The sequence below is a fragment of the Carcharhinus amblyrhynchos genome, chromosome 4, assembly GCF_965287045.1.
Source record: "Carcharhinus amblyrhynchos chromosome 4, sCarAmb.v2.hapA, whole genome shotgun sequence".
Taxonomy (NCBI): Eukaryota; Metazoa; Chordata; class Chondrichthyes; order Carcharhiniformes; family Carcharhinidae; genus Carcharhinus; species Carcharhinus amblyrhynchos.
In genome coordinates, this window is record NC_137327.1 from 62,541,701 (window position 1) to 62,557,285 (window position 15,585).

The 15,585-nt window shown below is 46.9% G+C and overlaps 1 protein-coding gene across 1 annotated transcript in view; it reads left to right on the plus strand.

Moving 5' to 3' along the window:
- The window catches only part of hydin (HYDIN axonemal central pair apparatus protein), a 1,114,396-nt gene that overhangs the window by 201,614 nt on the left and 897,197 nt on the right, over positions 1-15,585 (plus strand). The window contains exon 8 of the mRNA XM_080187991.1: positions 4,385-4,586. Coding sequence (XP_080044117.1) covers positions 4,385-4,586 — 202 coding nt within the window. The remainder of the gene's footprint in view (positions 1-4,384; positions 4,587-15,585) is intronic.

Genomic DNA, 15,585 nt, shown 5'->3' on the forward strand with positions numbered 1-15,585 from the left:
GCCGATCATATCCCTATCTACCAGGCCTATCTATAACTCTCAATCCCATTAAATCTCATGTACTCATCCAGAAGTCTCTTAAAAGACCTCAGCAAGTTCGCCTCTACCACCACCGACAGCAGCCGATTCCACTCACTCACCACTCTCTGAGTGAAAAACTTACCCCTGACACCTCCTCTGTACCTGCTCCCCAGCACCTTAAGCCTGTGTCCTAACGTAGCGACCATTTCAGCCCTGGGAAATAGCCTCCGAGAATCCACCCTATGTATACCTCTTATAAACCTCTATCAGGCCGCCTCTCAACCTTCGTCTTTCCAGGGAGAAGAGACCTATCTCTCTCAACCTATCCTCATAAGGCATGCCTCCCAATCCAGGCAACATCCTTGTAAATCTCCTCTGCACCCTCTCAATAGCTTCCACATCCTTCTTGTAGTGAAGCGACCAGAACTGCGCACAGTACTCCAAGTGAGGTCTGACAAGGGTCTTATAAAGTTGCAGCATTACCTCCAGACTCCTAAACTCAATCCCTCGATTAATGAAGGCCAGTACACCATACGCTTTCTTGACCACATCCTCCACCTGCGAGGCCAATTTAAGAGTCCTATGGACTGGGACCCCAAGGTTCTTCTGCTCCTCAACACTGCTAAGAGTCCTACCCTTGATATTGTACTCCTTCATCCCATTGGTCCTGCCATAATGGACCACTACACGTTTATCCGCGTTGAAGTCCATCTGCCACTTCTGCGCCCAGTCTTGCATCCTATCTATGTCTCGCTGCAACTTCTGACATCCCTCCAGACTATCCACAACACAACCAACCTTCGTGTCGTCGGCAAACTTACTAACCCATCCCTCCACTTCCTTATCCAGGTCATTTATGAGAATGACAAACAGCAGTGGTCCTAGAACAGATCCCTGGGGCACTCCACTGGTGACTGACCTCCATGCAGAAAAAGACCCATCCACAACCACTGTCTGCCTTCTGCAGGCAAGCCAATTCTGGATCCACAAGGCCACAGCCCCTTGGTCCCATGCCCTCTCACCTTTTCAAGAAGTCTTGCATGGGGGACCTTATCAAATGCCTTGCTAAAGTCCATGTAAAGCACATCCACCGCTCTTCCTTCGTCAATGTGTTCAGGCACATTTTCAAAGAAGTCAGCTAGGCTTATAAGGCACGACCTGCCCTTGACGAAGCCATGCTATTTCTGATCATACTAAACTTCTCTAAATGTTCATAAATCCTGACCCTCAGTATCCTCTCCATCAACTTACCGACCAGTGAGGTCAGACTCACCGGTCGGTAATTTCCCAGGCTATCCCTGCTCCCTTTCTTGAAAATAGTAACCACATTCGCAATCCTCCAATCCTCTGGAACCTCTCCCGTCTCCATTGACGATGCAAAGATCATCGCCAGGGGCTCTGCAATCTCTTCCCTCACCTCCCACAGTAACCTAGGGTACATCCCATCCGGTCCTGGCGACTTATCTATCTTGATAGAATTTAAAAGTTCCAACACATCCTCTTTCTTAACGTCCACACACTCAATCTTTTCAGCCCACAGTACAACCTCCCAGATCATTTTCCACCGTGAATACCGAGGCAAAGTACTCATTAAGCACCTCTGCCATTTCTTCTGGTTCCACACAGACTTTTCCCCCTTCACCTTTTATAGGTCCAATCCCTTCACTTCTCATCCTTTTACTCTTCGCATATTTGTAGAGCGCCTTGGGGTTCTTCATAATTTTACACACCAAGGCCTCCTCATGACACATTCTGGTTCTCCGAATTTCCTTTCTAAGCTGCATCCTACGACCCGTATACTCCTCTACATCCTTAACATCTCCTAGCTCTCTGAACCTTCTGTCCGCCTTTTTTTCTTCCTGACTAGGTTCATCACAACCTTTGTGCACCACGGTTCCCATGACCTACCAAAACCTCCCTGTCTCATCGGAACATTGTCGTACAGAGCTCCAGACAAATATTCCTTGAAAATCCGCCACCTTCCTTCAGTACTTCTTCCCAAGAACACTTCCTTCCAGTTTACTCATCCAATTTTCTGCCTGATGTCTTCATATTTCCCCTTACTCCAGATAAACACTTTCCTAGCCTTCCTGATCTTATCTCTTTCCAATGCTATCGTGAAGGAGATAGAATTATGATCGCCATCCCCGGGATGCTCTCCCACCGAGAGATCCGATGACACCTGTCCAGGTTCATTAGCCAGCACCAGGTCAAGTACAGTCTCTCCTCCCATAGGCTTATCCATGTACTGTGTCAGGAAACCTCCTGAACACACCTAACAAACTCCTCCCATCCAAACCCCTTACCCTAGGGATATTCCAGTCGATGTTTGGGAAATTAAAGTCTCCCATCACGACAACTCTGTTATTACTACATCTCTCTAGGATCTGTTTCCCTATCCTCTTTCTCAGCTGTCTACCTAATTCCCTATAATCTCTTTTCATGACCCATCCCCTCTTCCTGCCTCTGTCACTATGTACCACGACCTCCGGCTCCTCACCCTCCCCTTTCAGGATGCCTGGGACACATCCAGAGACATCCCAGATCCGGGCACCGGGGAGGCAAACCACCATCCGCGGCTCCGTCTGCGTCCGCAAAAATGCCTATCTGACCCCCTCACTATGGAGTTCCCTATAACACTGCCTTCGTCCTCTTTTTGTTACTTTTGTGAACTACTGAGTCGGGCTCAACTCCAGAGACCTGGCCAGCGCTGCCTTCCACAGGTGAGCTGTCCCCCCCAGCAGTACTCAGACAGGTGTACTTATTATGAAGGGGGATATCCACCGGGGTGCTCTTCATCATCTGAGCTTTCCCCTTCTTAACAGTTACCCACTTGCCTTCCTCCCATGGCCCTGGTGTGACCACCTGCCGGTAGCTCCTATCAATCACCTCCTCATTCTCTCTAACCAGACGAAGTTCCTGGAGCTGCAGTTCCAGTTCCTTAACACAGTCCCTTCGGAACCGCAGCTCCACACACCCAGCACAGATATGGACGTCTGGGAGGCCAGGAGCCTCCAGGACCTCCCACATCTTACATATTTCTATGTGTTTTTGTCTTTATGTTCTATGTGTCTTTATGTTTCTAGTCTATCCATTTCTAGTCTATGCACATAAATGTAACCCCTCATCTTTGGAGCCATTACAGTGAATCTCTTTATACCCTCTCCAAACCTTTAACGTTTTGCCAAAAATTTATCAAAGCATTCTAGCTAGTGTTTTATATAGGCTTAGCACAACTTCTTGATTTTTATTCTTGATAATAATTCCTCTATAAAGGATTCCAGATACTAACTGCTTTGTTAACTTGATATATGAACAAACACTCCGAGATCTCACTGTTCTTTATTCCTTGAAATGTCCAAGAATGAGGGGTGACCTTATTGAGGTGTATAGATCGGACAAATGCAATTAGGTTTTTCTCGGGGAAGGGGAATTGAGAATTAGAAGGCATAGGTTTAAGGTGAGAAGGGAAAGGGACCTGAGGGGCAAATTCTTCACGCAAGAGGGTGGTGCGTACATGGAATGAGATGCATGCGAAAGTGATTGAGGCAGGTACAATAGCAACATTTAAAAAACATTTGGATAAGTGCATGGATGGGAAAGGAATAGAGGGGTATGGGCTAAATGTGAGCATTTGGAACTGGCTGGGAGGGCACCATGGTCGGCATGGACTGGTTGGGCCAAAGTGCCTGTTTCCGTGCTGTATTGCTCGATGACTTTTGCATTCCATTCAAAATGATACCATTTGGCTTGTATTGTCTTTTTCTCATTAATCCTATCAAAATGTATAACCTCACACATCTCACACGTGAAGTTTTATCAACCAAATGTCCAAATATTTCACCTGTTGCTGATTTATTTATGTACAATATCTAAATGGACAATTTGACAATCAGAACAATCAATTTCCCTTTTCTAGCGGTCATGAAAAACAATGAAGATGTAAATTACTTGCTCTGGGAAAGAAGTAAAGACAATGATTTGTGTAAAACCTTTCCCACACTTAGGACATACCAAAGCACTTTACAGCCAACAAAATATTTGAGATTTAGTCATTGTTGTAATGTTGAAAATGCAGCATCCAGTTGACTTAAAGCAAGGTTCTGCAAATTGCAAGTTCAACCTTGCAAAAGTTGCAACAACTTAGGAGCTGAGAAGGAAATTGTCCCTTTAGCTTCTAGGCTCACAGGTGAAGGATGACCATTTGGGCAAGGGGCCAGATGGCTGCCGTATGTGGCGGTTGTTGAAGTAGGAGGGAGCACTTGTTGAGAGGAGCTCAGCAACAGAATGAATTGAAAATGGGATTGTGCCTTGAAAACTAAATTCATCATTTGCTACATCTTTCCATTATGTTCCATTGTAGGTGAGGACATCTTTGTCAGTTTGTACGGAGCAGCAACAGACATAAACGTAAGACTGGACAAAAACTCAGTAATGATAGAAAGGACCTATGTAACACTGGCTAACCAGAGAGTGGTATCCATTTGCAACAGAAGCGATATAATAGTGCAGTTCCAGTGGAAGGCTTTTGCAACTCCAGAGGAAGAGGAGCAGCAGAAAATCAGGTAAATCAAATAGCATCTAAGACCGTTTAATTTATGGAATGTTCATTAACCAAAGGTGGTAAGGACATTTCTGTAGTGCATGGTAAATCCATTTTCAGGAATCAAAGCATCAATCACATTCTGCACTCTCCCACATCTGCCACTATCCCCACATCTCCTACTGTCGTTGATATATGACAACCAGGCATTTCTGGGCTGATCCCATTTTTAAAAAAAATTATTTTTTATTCTTTCATGGGATGTAGGCTTCACTGACTGGGACAGCATTTGTTGCCTTTCCCTAAATGCCCTTGAGGGGGCACTTAAGAGTCAAATACAGTGCTGTGGATCTGGAGTTAGACCAGGTAAGGACGGCAGATTTCCTTCCCTAACGGACATTGGTGAACCAGATGGGTTCTGTATCATGAGACATGATAATTTACCCCTTTGGTGACATAAACATGGAAACACAGAAAATAGGAGCAGGAGGAAAAATGCAATTAGAAGTGCATTCAGCTCTTTTGCTCCGCATTCATCCAATCAATTGCCTACTTCCACCTTTCCCCAGTATCTTTTGGTCCACTTGACTCCAAAAGCTATGTCCGAGATTCTAGCACAGCAGGCCGGGAGATTCTTGTGTCGGCCGATTTCCAGGGTTTGCGCGAGCATTTGCACACCCTTGTGACTCCCAGCGCCGGATTTCCAGTGGCGTCTGCTCCGCGCCGTAAATTGGTGGGGAAGAGCAAGGACATTAATATGATCATTGAAATATAATTTAAATACGATTAGTGTCTCTCAGCCTGCCAGAGTATTTCACTCCAGCGGGGATTACACTGTCTCCCCACTTTCGTGAATGGCGGGCCAAGCCAGCTGGCATGAAGGTTGGGACAATCAGGGCCCCCCAGAGGATTGGGCAGGGGGGTGCCACATGGGCATTGAAATCCTGGCAGTGTTAGCCTGTGCCCCTGGCACTGCCCAAGGGGCAGAGTGCCAATGCGCAGGGGGCACCTTGGCACTGCCCATCTGGTATGGTCAATGCCAAGGGGTGGGATCTGCTAGCAGGGCCAAGGCGGCAGGGGGTCCTGCTGTCACTCTGCATAGGGATCGGTGGGAGAAGCAGAAAGGCCAGTGATCATCGTGGGCTGGGGAGAGGGGGGAGGTCATCTACTTGGGTGAGTGGAGCGGGGAGGGGAGGGGGCGAATGTTACTGTCGGAGGGGGTGGGGTGCTGGAGATCATGATGAGCCAGGACTGGGGAGTTGGAGCTGGGCCCGGGAATGGCAATTGGGCCAGTGATTGGCCAAGACATTCAGTCTTGACGAAAATCTGGTTCACAAATGATGGATTAGATTTATGCAAAGTGTGGGAGACTCTCTGGACCTTTAGAAGTGGGAGATGGGACCTTTTTCCAGGATTCCTGGTCCCATTTTTGGAGGCCCCAATTTTCATCAGTGTGGGCAGCTGCAGATCAAGATCATGTACCTTGCAGTTCTGACCTGATTGGCTCCATTGTGGAGATAGGCGTCTCCTAGACACCCCACCCCCCAATTATCTGGGGGAGGGGATCGTAGTGCGTATTAAAGGTCATTGATATGGCTGGATTGGCATAGGGTGGCACAATGCCTGTAAGAGGCTTTGGGGGTCAGTGGACTGGCATAGTTGGCATTGTGTGTATGAGGGACATGGAGTCTGCACATTCTCCCTGTCTCTGCCTGGGTTTCCTCCAGGTACTCCTGTTTCCTCCCACATTTCAAAGATGTGTGGTTAGGTTGATTGCCCATGCTATATTGCCCCTTAGTGTCAGGGGACTCGCTGTGTAAATATGTGGTGTTATGGAAATAGGGCCTGGGTGGGATCGTTGTCAGTGCAGATCTGTTGCGCCAAATGGCCTCCACCTGCACTATAGAGATTCTGTGATTCTATTGAGGGTGGGTAGTGGGGCATAGGTTGGCATGGTGTGTATGATATATTTAGATTTCTGGAAGGCCTTTGACAAGGTGCTGTATAGGAGACTGTTAAATAAGTTAAGAGCGCATGGTGTTGAAGGTAAGATCATGGCATGGATAGGGGATTGACTGACTGGAAGAAGGAAGAGAGTGGGAATAAAGGCGTCATTTTCGTAGTGGTGTGCCTTGGGTCGGTGCTGGAACCACAAGTTTTCACAATATACATTATTGATTTGGAAAAAGGAACTGAAGACCCTGTTGCTAAGTTTGCAGATGATACAAAGATATATGTGGGGACAGGTATTATTGAGGAAACAGGAGGCTGCAGAAGGACTTGGACAGGTTAGGAGAGTGGGCAAAGAAGTGGCAGATGGAATACGATGTAGAAAAGTGTGAGGTTATGCACTTTGGAAGGAGGAATTGAGGCATAGACTCTTTTCTAAATAGGGAAATGCTTAGGATATCAGAAGCACAAAGGAACTTGGGAATCCTTATTCAAGATTCTCTTAAGGTTAACGTGCAGATTCAGTCGGCAGTAAGGAAGGCAAATGCAATGTTAGCATTCATGTCGAGAGGGCTAGAATACAAGAGCAGGGATGTACTTCTGAGGCTATATAAGGCTCTGGTCAGAACACATTTGGACTATTGTTTTGAGTCCCGAATCTAAGAAAGGATGTGCTGGCCTTGGAAAGGGTCCAGAGGAGGTTCACAAGAATGATCCCTGGAATGAAGAGCTTGTCATATGAGGAACAGTTAAGGACCCTGGGACTGTACTTGTTGGAGTTTAGAAGGATGAAGGGGCATTTTATGGAAACTTACAGGCCTAGATAGAGTAGACATGCAGAGGATGTTTCCACGAGTAGAAAACTAGAACCAGAGGATACAACCGCAGGCTAAAGGGACGATCCTTTAAAACCAGAGATGCAGAGGAATTTCGTCAGCCAGAGCATGGTGAATCTGTGGAAGGGCTATAGAGGCCAGGTCATTGAACATCTTTAAGACAGAGATAGATAAGTTCTTGATTAATAAGGGAATCAGAGGTTATGGGGAAATGGCAGGAGAATGGGGATAAGAAAAATATCAGCTATGATTGAATGGCAGAGCAGACTCGATGGACCAAGTAGTTCTGCTCCTGTGTCTTATGGTGTTATCATAGAATCAGAATCATAGAATCCCTACAGTGCAGAAGGAGGCCACTCGGCCCATCGAGTCTGCACCAACCACAATCCCACCCAGGTCCTATTCCCATAATTCCTCATATTTACCCTGCTAGTCCCCTGACAGTAAGGGGCAATTTAGCGTGGCCAATCAACCTAATCCGCACATCTTTAGACTGTGGGAGGAAACCCCGAAGGAAACCCACAAAGACATGGGGAGAATGTGCAAACTCCACACAGGCAGTGACCCGAGGCTGAAATTGAACCCGGGTTCCTGGTGCTGTGAGGCAGCAGTGCTAACCACTGTACCACTGTGCCGCCCCATCTTATGAGGGATCATTGAGGGTGGGTGGACTTACATGGGGTGACATTGTGTTTGAGGGACCATTGGGTTGTGTGATGTGGCACAAGTTAGCATGGTATGAATGAGAGGCCATTGGTGGTTGGTGAAGGGACATGAGGTGGCACGAGTTGGCACGGATGGATCTTGGGGAGTGTGTGGTGATGTGAGGGATTAGGGCTAGACTGTTTTTACTGAAACTGGGACGGACCCAGCCAAGACAGATCTTTTAACAAGCCTTCCTCAGCACTTGGCAGCCCCTGCAGCTGCCTCCGAACATTATCCGGGCTTCGTGGGACCAACTATAGTTAGCACCCATCCCTGTGGAATGAATATGTTTTTGCAGGCACTGGGTAAGATGCTGTTTTGGAAAATTGGTGTAGATTCAACAGGCTGAATGGCCTTCTGCAATGTAGGGATTCTGTGGATTCTAGGTAGTGGTTAGGGATGGATTTATAAAGCTCAGGACCTTTGCAACTGGAATCATGGTCACAATGGTGTAATGATTAAAATCAGGGATGCTGTAGAGGCCAGACTTGGAACACTGCAGGAATCTTGGTGAGATTGAGCTGTTGGAAATTTCACAGATATGGAGCTGAGGCCATGTGGGATTTGGAAACAAAGCTGTGAAATCCATCAGAGTACTGAAACTCTTAAGCTCCAGGGAAAATTTTGCTTGATTGACAGCTGTGGCTCTCCGATATCTTCTGCCAATTTCACAATGTTTATTGACACAAACATTTATAGAATCGTCATGGAATATTTACAGTGAAAGGAGGCTATTCATCCCATGGAGCCTGCATCAACTCTCCAACGCAAAATTAAGTTTGCAATTCAGCTATTGAAACTTTAAATGACTGACACTTTCATTGAGTTGTCGTCAAAATAGTAAATATAGGGATAAGTAGTGGATGAGTAACTTTCTGAAAGCCTCTTAACATATCTTATTGTCACTGTAGGATCCATTGATTCTATAACGTCTCTTGTAGATGAACGGACATGGAAGTGTCATAGCTTGGCTTGAGGCATGAAAGCGGTGTAGGGAGTGTGTGGGCTTAGAGGGCAGTGCATGAGGACTGTGACAGCTGAGGCATGAAAAGTCTTTCTGTTTTTATTTTAACAGGGACAAAGTCTCAACATTCTGAGGGACCTTTTAAACAACCTACCTCAGCCCCTGTGGCTGCCTTCGACCACTTTCCTACGTTGGTTGGCCTGCATCTGTGGCCCGTATTATAGATCTCATTCTTATGGGCACTGACACAGACACTAAACTGACTCTATACTAAAAACTCAGGTCATACATGGGTGGGTGCCCACCAGAAGTAAAGCAGAAAAGAGACTAGAAGGTATCTACTGTATTGTTCATCGGCAACCTGAGATATTTACAGGGGAAATACATGGGTTCTAGGATGGTTCCCAGATGAATAGTGTAAAATAAATTAAGAAAAGCACAGGTGAGATTTTCTCCTCGGGCTTCATGACCCTGCTATCAAATGGGTATCAGAAGCCCACTGTATGGAGAACAGTCATCCAGCTGCGATTTTCTCTGAATTGGCCAGTTAATTGACAGAGAGTAGGTCTGCTATCCTTTTAAGGATGGTGGGTAGTAAGTAGCACTCCCTCCATGATGGAACAGCAGGTTGGTTTTCAGGTAAATGAGAGTGTGCCCCAATATGGAGGCACTATATCATTAAAAATGTGCACCATAACAGCTGGACTACTGTTGTGGAGAAGTAACCCTTCCATAAGATGGCCTGTGGCTGCTTGAAGTAAGGCAGGTGGCAAAGGCTTCTAAGCTTGCCGAGAGCACTGGTTGTTGTCAGGAGCTCCCCTTCTTTGTTGCTGAACTGTTTCTTCAATCCTTGAGAAACTTGGAAAATCTCAGTTAGCCTCTAACAATAAGCCTGGCTCAGTTGGCTACTGCTCTTTGTTGGCAGGTAGCCTTCTTCTCCTTTCTCCCTCTCCTGCCCCACTCCTCCCAATCCGGTCTCTGATATAATGGTGAAGGTGGGAGTGGGATGGAGTTAGCAAACAAGCACACCAGCCAACAGAGGTGTTGTTGCTTTGAAATTGTGAAGTACAAAGGAATGGGTTCCCCGTAGGGTTCTGCTGAATTTAACACCAGGACATGATTCACTAATTTCTTATTTGTGTCTCCTGGCCAAATGCAACCAGATTGAGAGGCTGCTGGCTAGGTAGGCCTTTGGCACCAAAGGAGCGGAGTGTGATGAAAAGCATGGTAATCGTTGGGTTGGTTGAGCGATGGTCAGACACCAAAGATCGGAGACTGGAGGAAAGATCAGAGGGAGAACATAAGCTAGAGGCAAGATTGGAGACCATAGTAAGGGGGGAAAATCACAGTAAAAGCAAAATTCTGTGGATGCTGGAAGTCTAAAAGACAAAAGAAAAAATGCTGGAAAATTGCAGTAGGTCTGGCAGCATCTGTGAAGAGAGAAAAACAGAGTTAATTGGGTTGGGGGGGGTGGAATTCTCTGGTTGTTCACACTGGTACGATTCTCAGGTCCCACTGGGTGACACTTCAGAGGGAGGCTTTGAGGAATCCTCCAAGGGCAGCACCACTGAAAGCAGCACAGGCATGTCTCACACAACCCACCGACACGGTGGGTATCTTTAGTGTTGAAGCTTCTGTGTCACTGACTGGTGAGCACATCAGGGGGAGCTAGGCTCTCTGGTCCCATTGGCAGCGCACCCCCTCGGCTGGTTTTCCAGCCAGCGTGGTGTGACATCAGTGGGATATCTCGTTAACTGCAGCAGGACAAAGAGAATCCAGATGCCAGTGAACAGCACGCCGCCTCCAGCGTTGAGAAACATACAGCTGGGAGGCCGGGCAATTCCCCTGGTGTTTTGAGTTTGAATAAGTCTTCTTCAAAAGGGGAAATCAAAGGTTAGGTAGACCAAAGGTGAGAGAAAAGATTGGAGACCGAAATGGGCTGGAGGTAGTTGGAAGAGTCAGGAAAGGAAGATTAGTGGTATGGTGGAGTGTTTTGGCGGGGAGGGATCCAATCAACAAGATTTGCTGAAGCAGGTAAACTGAATTCAGCTGGTAAATGGAAATGGTCTTATCGCCTGGATTCAGCAGTCTTCACCTCCCTTCAGCCACTATATTTTCTGAGATGTAGAAAATTCGGCATTCCAGAATTAAATTTAAGATGGTGGTTGATGATGAGGTCTACAGCGTCATTATACTATCTAATTTCCCTCATTTCATCTCCGATGATAGCAAAATGATGGCGATGGTTTGGAATTCAGATTTTTAATCTTTTGCTAACCAATCCAACTCGAATTTATTGCTGGAGATTAAAATCTCACTCATCGCATCCCCACCTCTGGAGCTACCCTCTACAGCTTACTTTTGGATGTTGTAGGTAAGGATATTAGGAAAGGCAATCAAGAATAGAAAGTCAGGAGGCTGAGAAGAAGGCCCAAAGAAAACGGAGGCCAATGAATCATATGCCTTCTGAGCCCACTGTCTTTCTCTTCAGTAAACATGACACCCATGGCCATGGAATGTTCTGCCTTTGTGATGCTAGCAACACCCTTGCTTGTGGCCCATTGTGTCTCCAGGATGGCTGGACCCTGTTGCCCATGAGGACAGACCCCTTGAGCCAGACTTTCTACTGTGCTCGCCACCTTTGCAGTATTGGTCTGGTTCACATGCTGTTTCGGCATCCTGCAACAGCACTCTGTTGGAGTCTCCTAAACAGCCTTGCAGTCACATCATTATTATCGACAGCCCTTCCACAACTCCCCAGGTTTCCTGATGCATCTCCATCAGCCTTGGGATGAATGAATTCTGAGAACTGATGGCTGGCTTGGGGACAACTGAATCCTTGCCTCCTGCAGACCTCAGTGTGCCTGAGCCCTTGGATGTGCCTAGCTCCCCCTGATGTGCTCACCAGTCAGTGACACAGAAGCCTCAACACTAAAGATACCCACCGTGTCGGTGGGTTGTGTGAGACATGCCTGTGCTGCTTTCAGTGGTGCTGCCCTTGGAGGATTCCTCAAAGCCTCCCTCTGAAGTGTCGCCCAGTGGGTCGTGGGCAGTTTGCTCCAGAGCAGCAGGGATGATGCTAACACCCTAAGAGCCAGATTCCTCGGGGTTCAGAGCTGCAATAAAGAACACACATTAGGGGAAAGGAGGTAAAACATGCTGCGCAGCATCACACTTACTTCGAGGAGGACCTAGGTTGAGGGCTATGCTTATACTCACTTGCATGCTGGAATCCAATCTGGTTGTCCGTCACCATTCGGGAAAGTCCATCTGCCCCTGCCAGTTTCATGGCACGCTTTCAATGCTGGTCAGCTGCCACAAGTCAGGCACACCACATCAGTCTGTACAGTTCCTCGCATATTATGTATGCTTCTCTCCTGTGGGAATATAAGGTGGTCATCAAGCATTAATATATTGAAGTGCATGGTGTGCAATGCATGGCAGTTTTGTGGAAAACAGTCACCACTGAAGGGTGCTTGATGAGGAATGAGGGGAAGTGGTTCGCTTCTTCCTGGGGAGGGGTAACTTGTTGCATGCTCTTCAGGTGTCTCAGCGTGGTTTGAAATCCATGCCAAGCATTGCGGTGTTCCAAGTGGGATGTTCACTCATACTTGCTGATTGAAGAAGGTCGTACAGCTTTTTGCGACACTGTCGGCCAGAGTGTGGTGTCAGGCTCATGGCATTCACTGCTTTTGCCACCTCCTTCACAATGTTATGGCAGCTGCACCCTTGGGTGAGGGCGCTGGCTGGGGAAGATTCGCTCACGCCTGTCCTGCACGACATCAAGCAGGCATTCCTGGTCAGCCTCAGTGAATCTTGGTGCTGCTTGCTCAAAGACATCTTTGTGGCATGACTGGCTGTGTGTCCATTCCTGCAGCTTATATACAGCTCTGGCTTATTAGGGGAGTGCAGGTGCAGAGACTGTGGCCAGTCAAGAGCCAGCTGGCAACAAATCCTTGTGAGAAATTTTGAAGGCTGCTTTCAGTTGAGTGTTACACATCCCTCGGACTAGCTGCCATTCAGTAAGCTTCTGTGTCCAAGGAGGAGTGCAATACTCAGGGCTCCTAATCGGTAAGCTGCTGTGCTCCCATTCAAGAGAAGGAATACTCGCAAGCTGAGGCTGTGCTTGTCAGCATAACCTCAGTTTTCTGCAGGGCAGCAGTGATGTCAGTGTGTTCAAAGGATAGAGGGATGGGGTACTCCTGTTATCCAGATCCATGGGGTGAACAGGCAGCTATGTCTGTTGAGGGGGGTGCGGGTGGAAAAGGCAGGAGGAGGGGGGGAGAGGGCACCTTTTTCTGTGTTGGGGGGAGGGACCAGCGGTGTCTGTATGGGGGTGGTGGGCAGCCATGTGTACATGGGGAGGTGGGCAACCATATCTATAAGGGGAGGGCGGTGGCAGCCATGTTTGTATGGGGAGAGGGGGCAGCCATTTCTGTATGGGAGGGGGTCAGCGATGTCTATGGGGGAGTTGTAGGGGCAGCGATGAAGCCAGTGATGTCTGTGGGAATTGGATGGCAGCGATCTGGATGCTGGAAGGTCTTTTCAGGAGAGGTTGGAGAAATTTGGTTTGTTCTCACTGGAGCAATGGAGATTGAGGGGCGACTTGATAGAAGTCTACAAGATTATGCGAGGCATGGACAGAGTGGATAGTCAAAAGCTTTTTCCCAGGGTGGAAGAGTCAATTACAAGAGAGCATAGGTTTAAGGTGCCGGGGCAAGTTTTAAAAGAGATGTACGAGGCAGATTTTTTACAGAGTGTGGTGGGTACCTGGAACTTGTTGCCTGGGGAGGTAGTGGAAGTGATTTTTAAAGGGTGTCTTGACAAGTACATGAATGAGATGGGAATAGAGGGATTTGGGCCTAGAAGCATAGGAGGTTTTATTTAAGTTAGGCAGCATGGTCAGTGCAGGCTTGGAGGGCCGAAGGGCATATTCCTGTGCTGTAATTTTCTTTGTTCTTTGTTATTCCCCAGAGATGTGTGCATGCACGCATTCCTGCTCATCCTGCTGATTTCAGGCTCTTTGGTGTGAATAGGCCCCGCCCCTTAGTGATTAATTATATTCGTGACTGTGACCTTTGCATGCACAGAGAGTGGAGATTTGGGTCTGAAGCTGCACTGAAAAAACAGTTGTGATCTGGACCAGTTTTCTCGCCAATTCTTTTGGGAAAATCATCCCCATGATGTCAACAGGCAAGTTGTGTGCGGTCCTGATGTGATTGGGGTGCACTATGAATTATTGGCAGGATTTTTTTAAATTCCCACTCAGCAATAAATTCAATTCATAAACCTGGAATGTAACACTAGTCTCAGTAATGGTGACCATGACAATTATCATCAACTGTTATCAAAACCCATATGGTTCACTAATGTCCATGAGGATAGGAAATCTGCCATTCTAGCTTGGTCTGGCCTACATTTGACTCCAGACCTACAGCAATGTGGGTTGACTGCCTTTGAAATGGCCCAGCAAACCACTCAGTTCAAGGACAATTAGGAATGGGCAACAAATAATGGCCTTGTCAGCAACACCTACGAACCATGAAAGAATAAAGGAAAAAAATGGGGTTCTGAATATTCTTTATGGCATAAAGTTTTTGTTTTCAGTGAATTGGTAAAATGAGCCTCGAATATATGTGCAATTTGCCAAATTTTCGAAATTGAGCTCATGTTCACTTAATCACACAAAACGATAGGCCCAGTTGTAAATTATCCGCACAATCTGCACAATCAAGAAATATTGATTGTGAGAGATGTAGGTTATTCACCAGTATCTCAAAGGGTGACATGGTGGCACAGTGGTTAGCACTGCTGCCAAGGACTCGGGTTCGATTCTGGCCTTGGTCACCTTCTGTGTGGAGTTAGCACATTTTCCCTGTGTCTGCGTGGGTTTCCTCCAGGTGCTCCGGTTTCCTCCTACACTCCAAGGATGTGCAGGTTAGATTTATTGGCCATGTTAAATTGACCCTCGGGTCAGGGGGATTAGTGGGATAAGTATGTGGGGTTATGGGAATAGGGCCTGAATGGAATTGTGGTCAGTGCAGACTCGATGGGTCGAATAACCTCCTTCTGCACTCTGGGGATTCTATGAGCAGAATTGCCAGAAATTGAGCCATTCTTTAGATTTAATGCTCTGGATCCAACATTTTAAATAGCTTTAATCAGCTACTTTGATTTGCCCTTAATATATGAGACCAATAGCCAGCAGTCAATTGAAACCCTATGTGTGCCTCTGCTGTAATTTACTGAATTTGAACTAATTTTGAATTGACTTTAAGGCATTTTTGCAGCAGCAGCAGCAGAAGAAAAAACAGTTCAGTTGACTGTTGGTTATGGATAATACAAGTGAATATTATCTATTCTTGGGACGTGGGCATCATGGGAAAAACAACATTTATTGCCCATCCCTAATTGCCCTTGAGAAGGTGTGGTGAGCTGCCTTCTTGAAATGCTGCAGTGTAGGTGCACCCACAGTGCTGTTAGAGAGGGAGTCCCAGGATTTTAATCTAGCAGTACTGAATGGGTAATTTTATAGCTCCATGTCTGGATGGTGAATGACTTGGAGG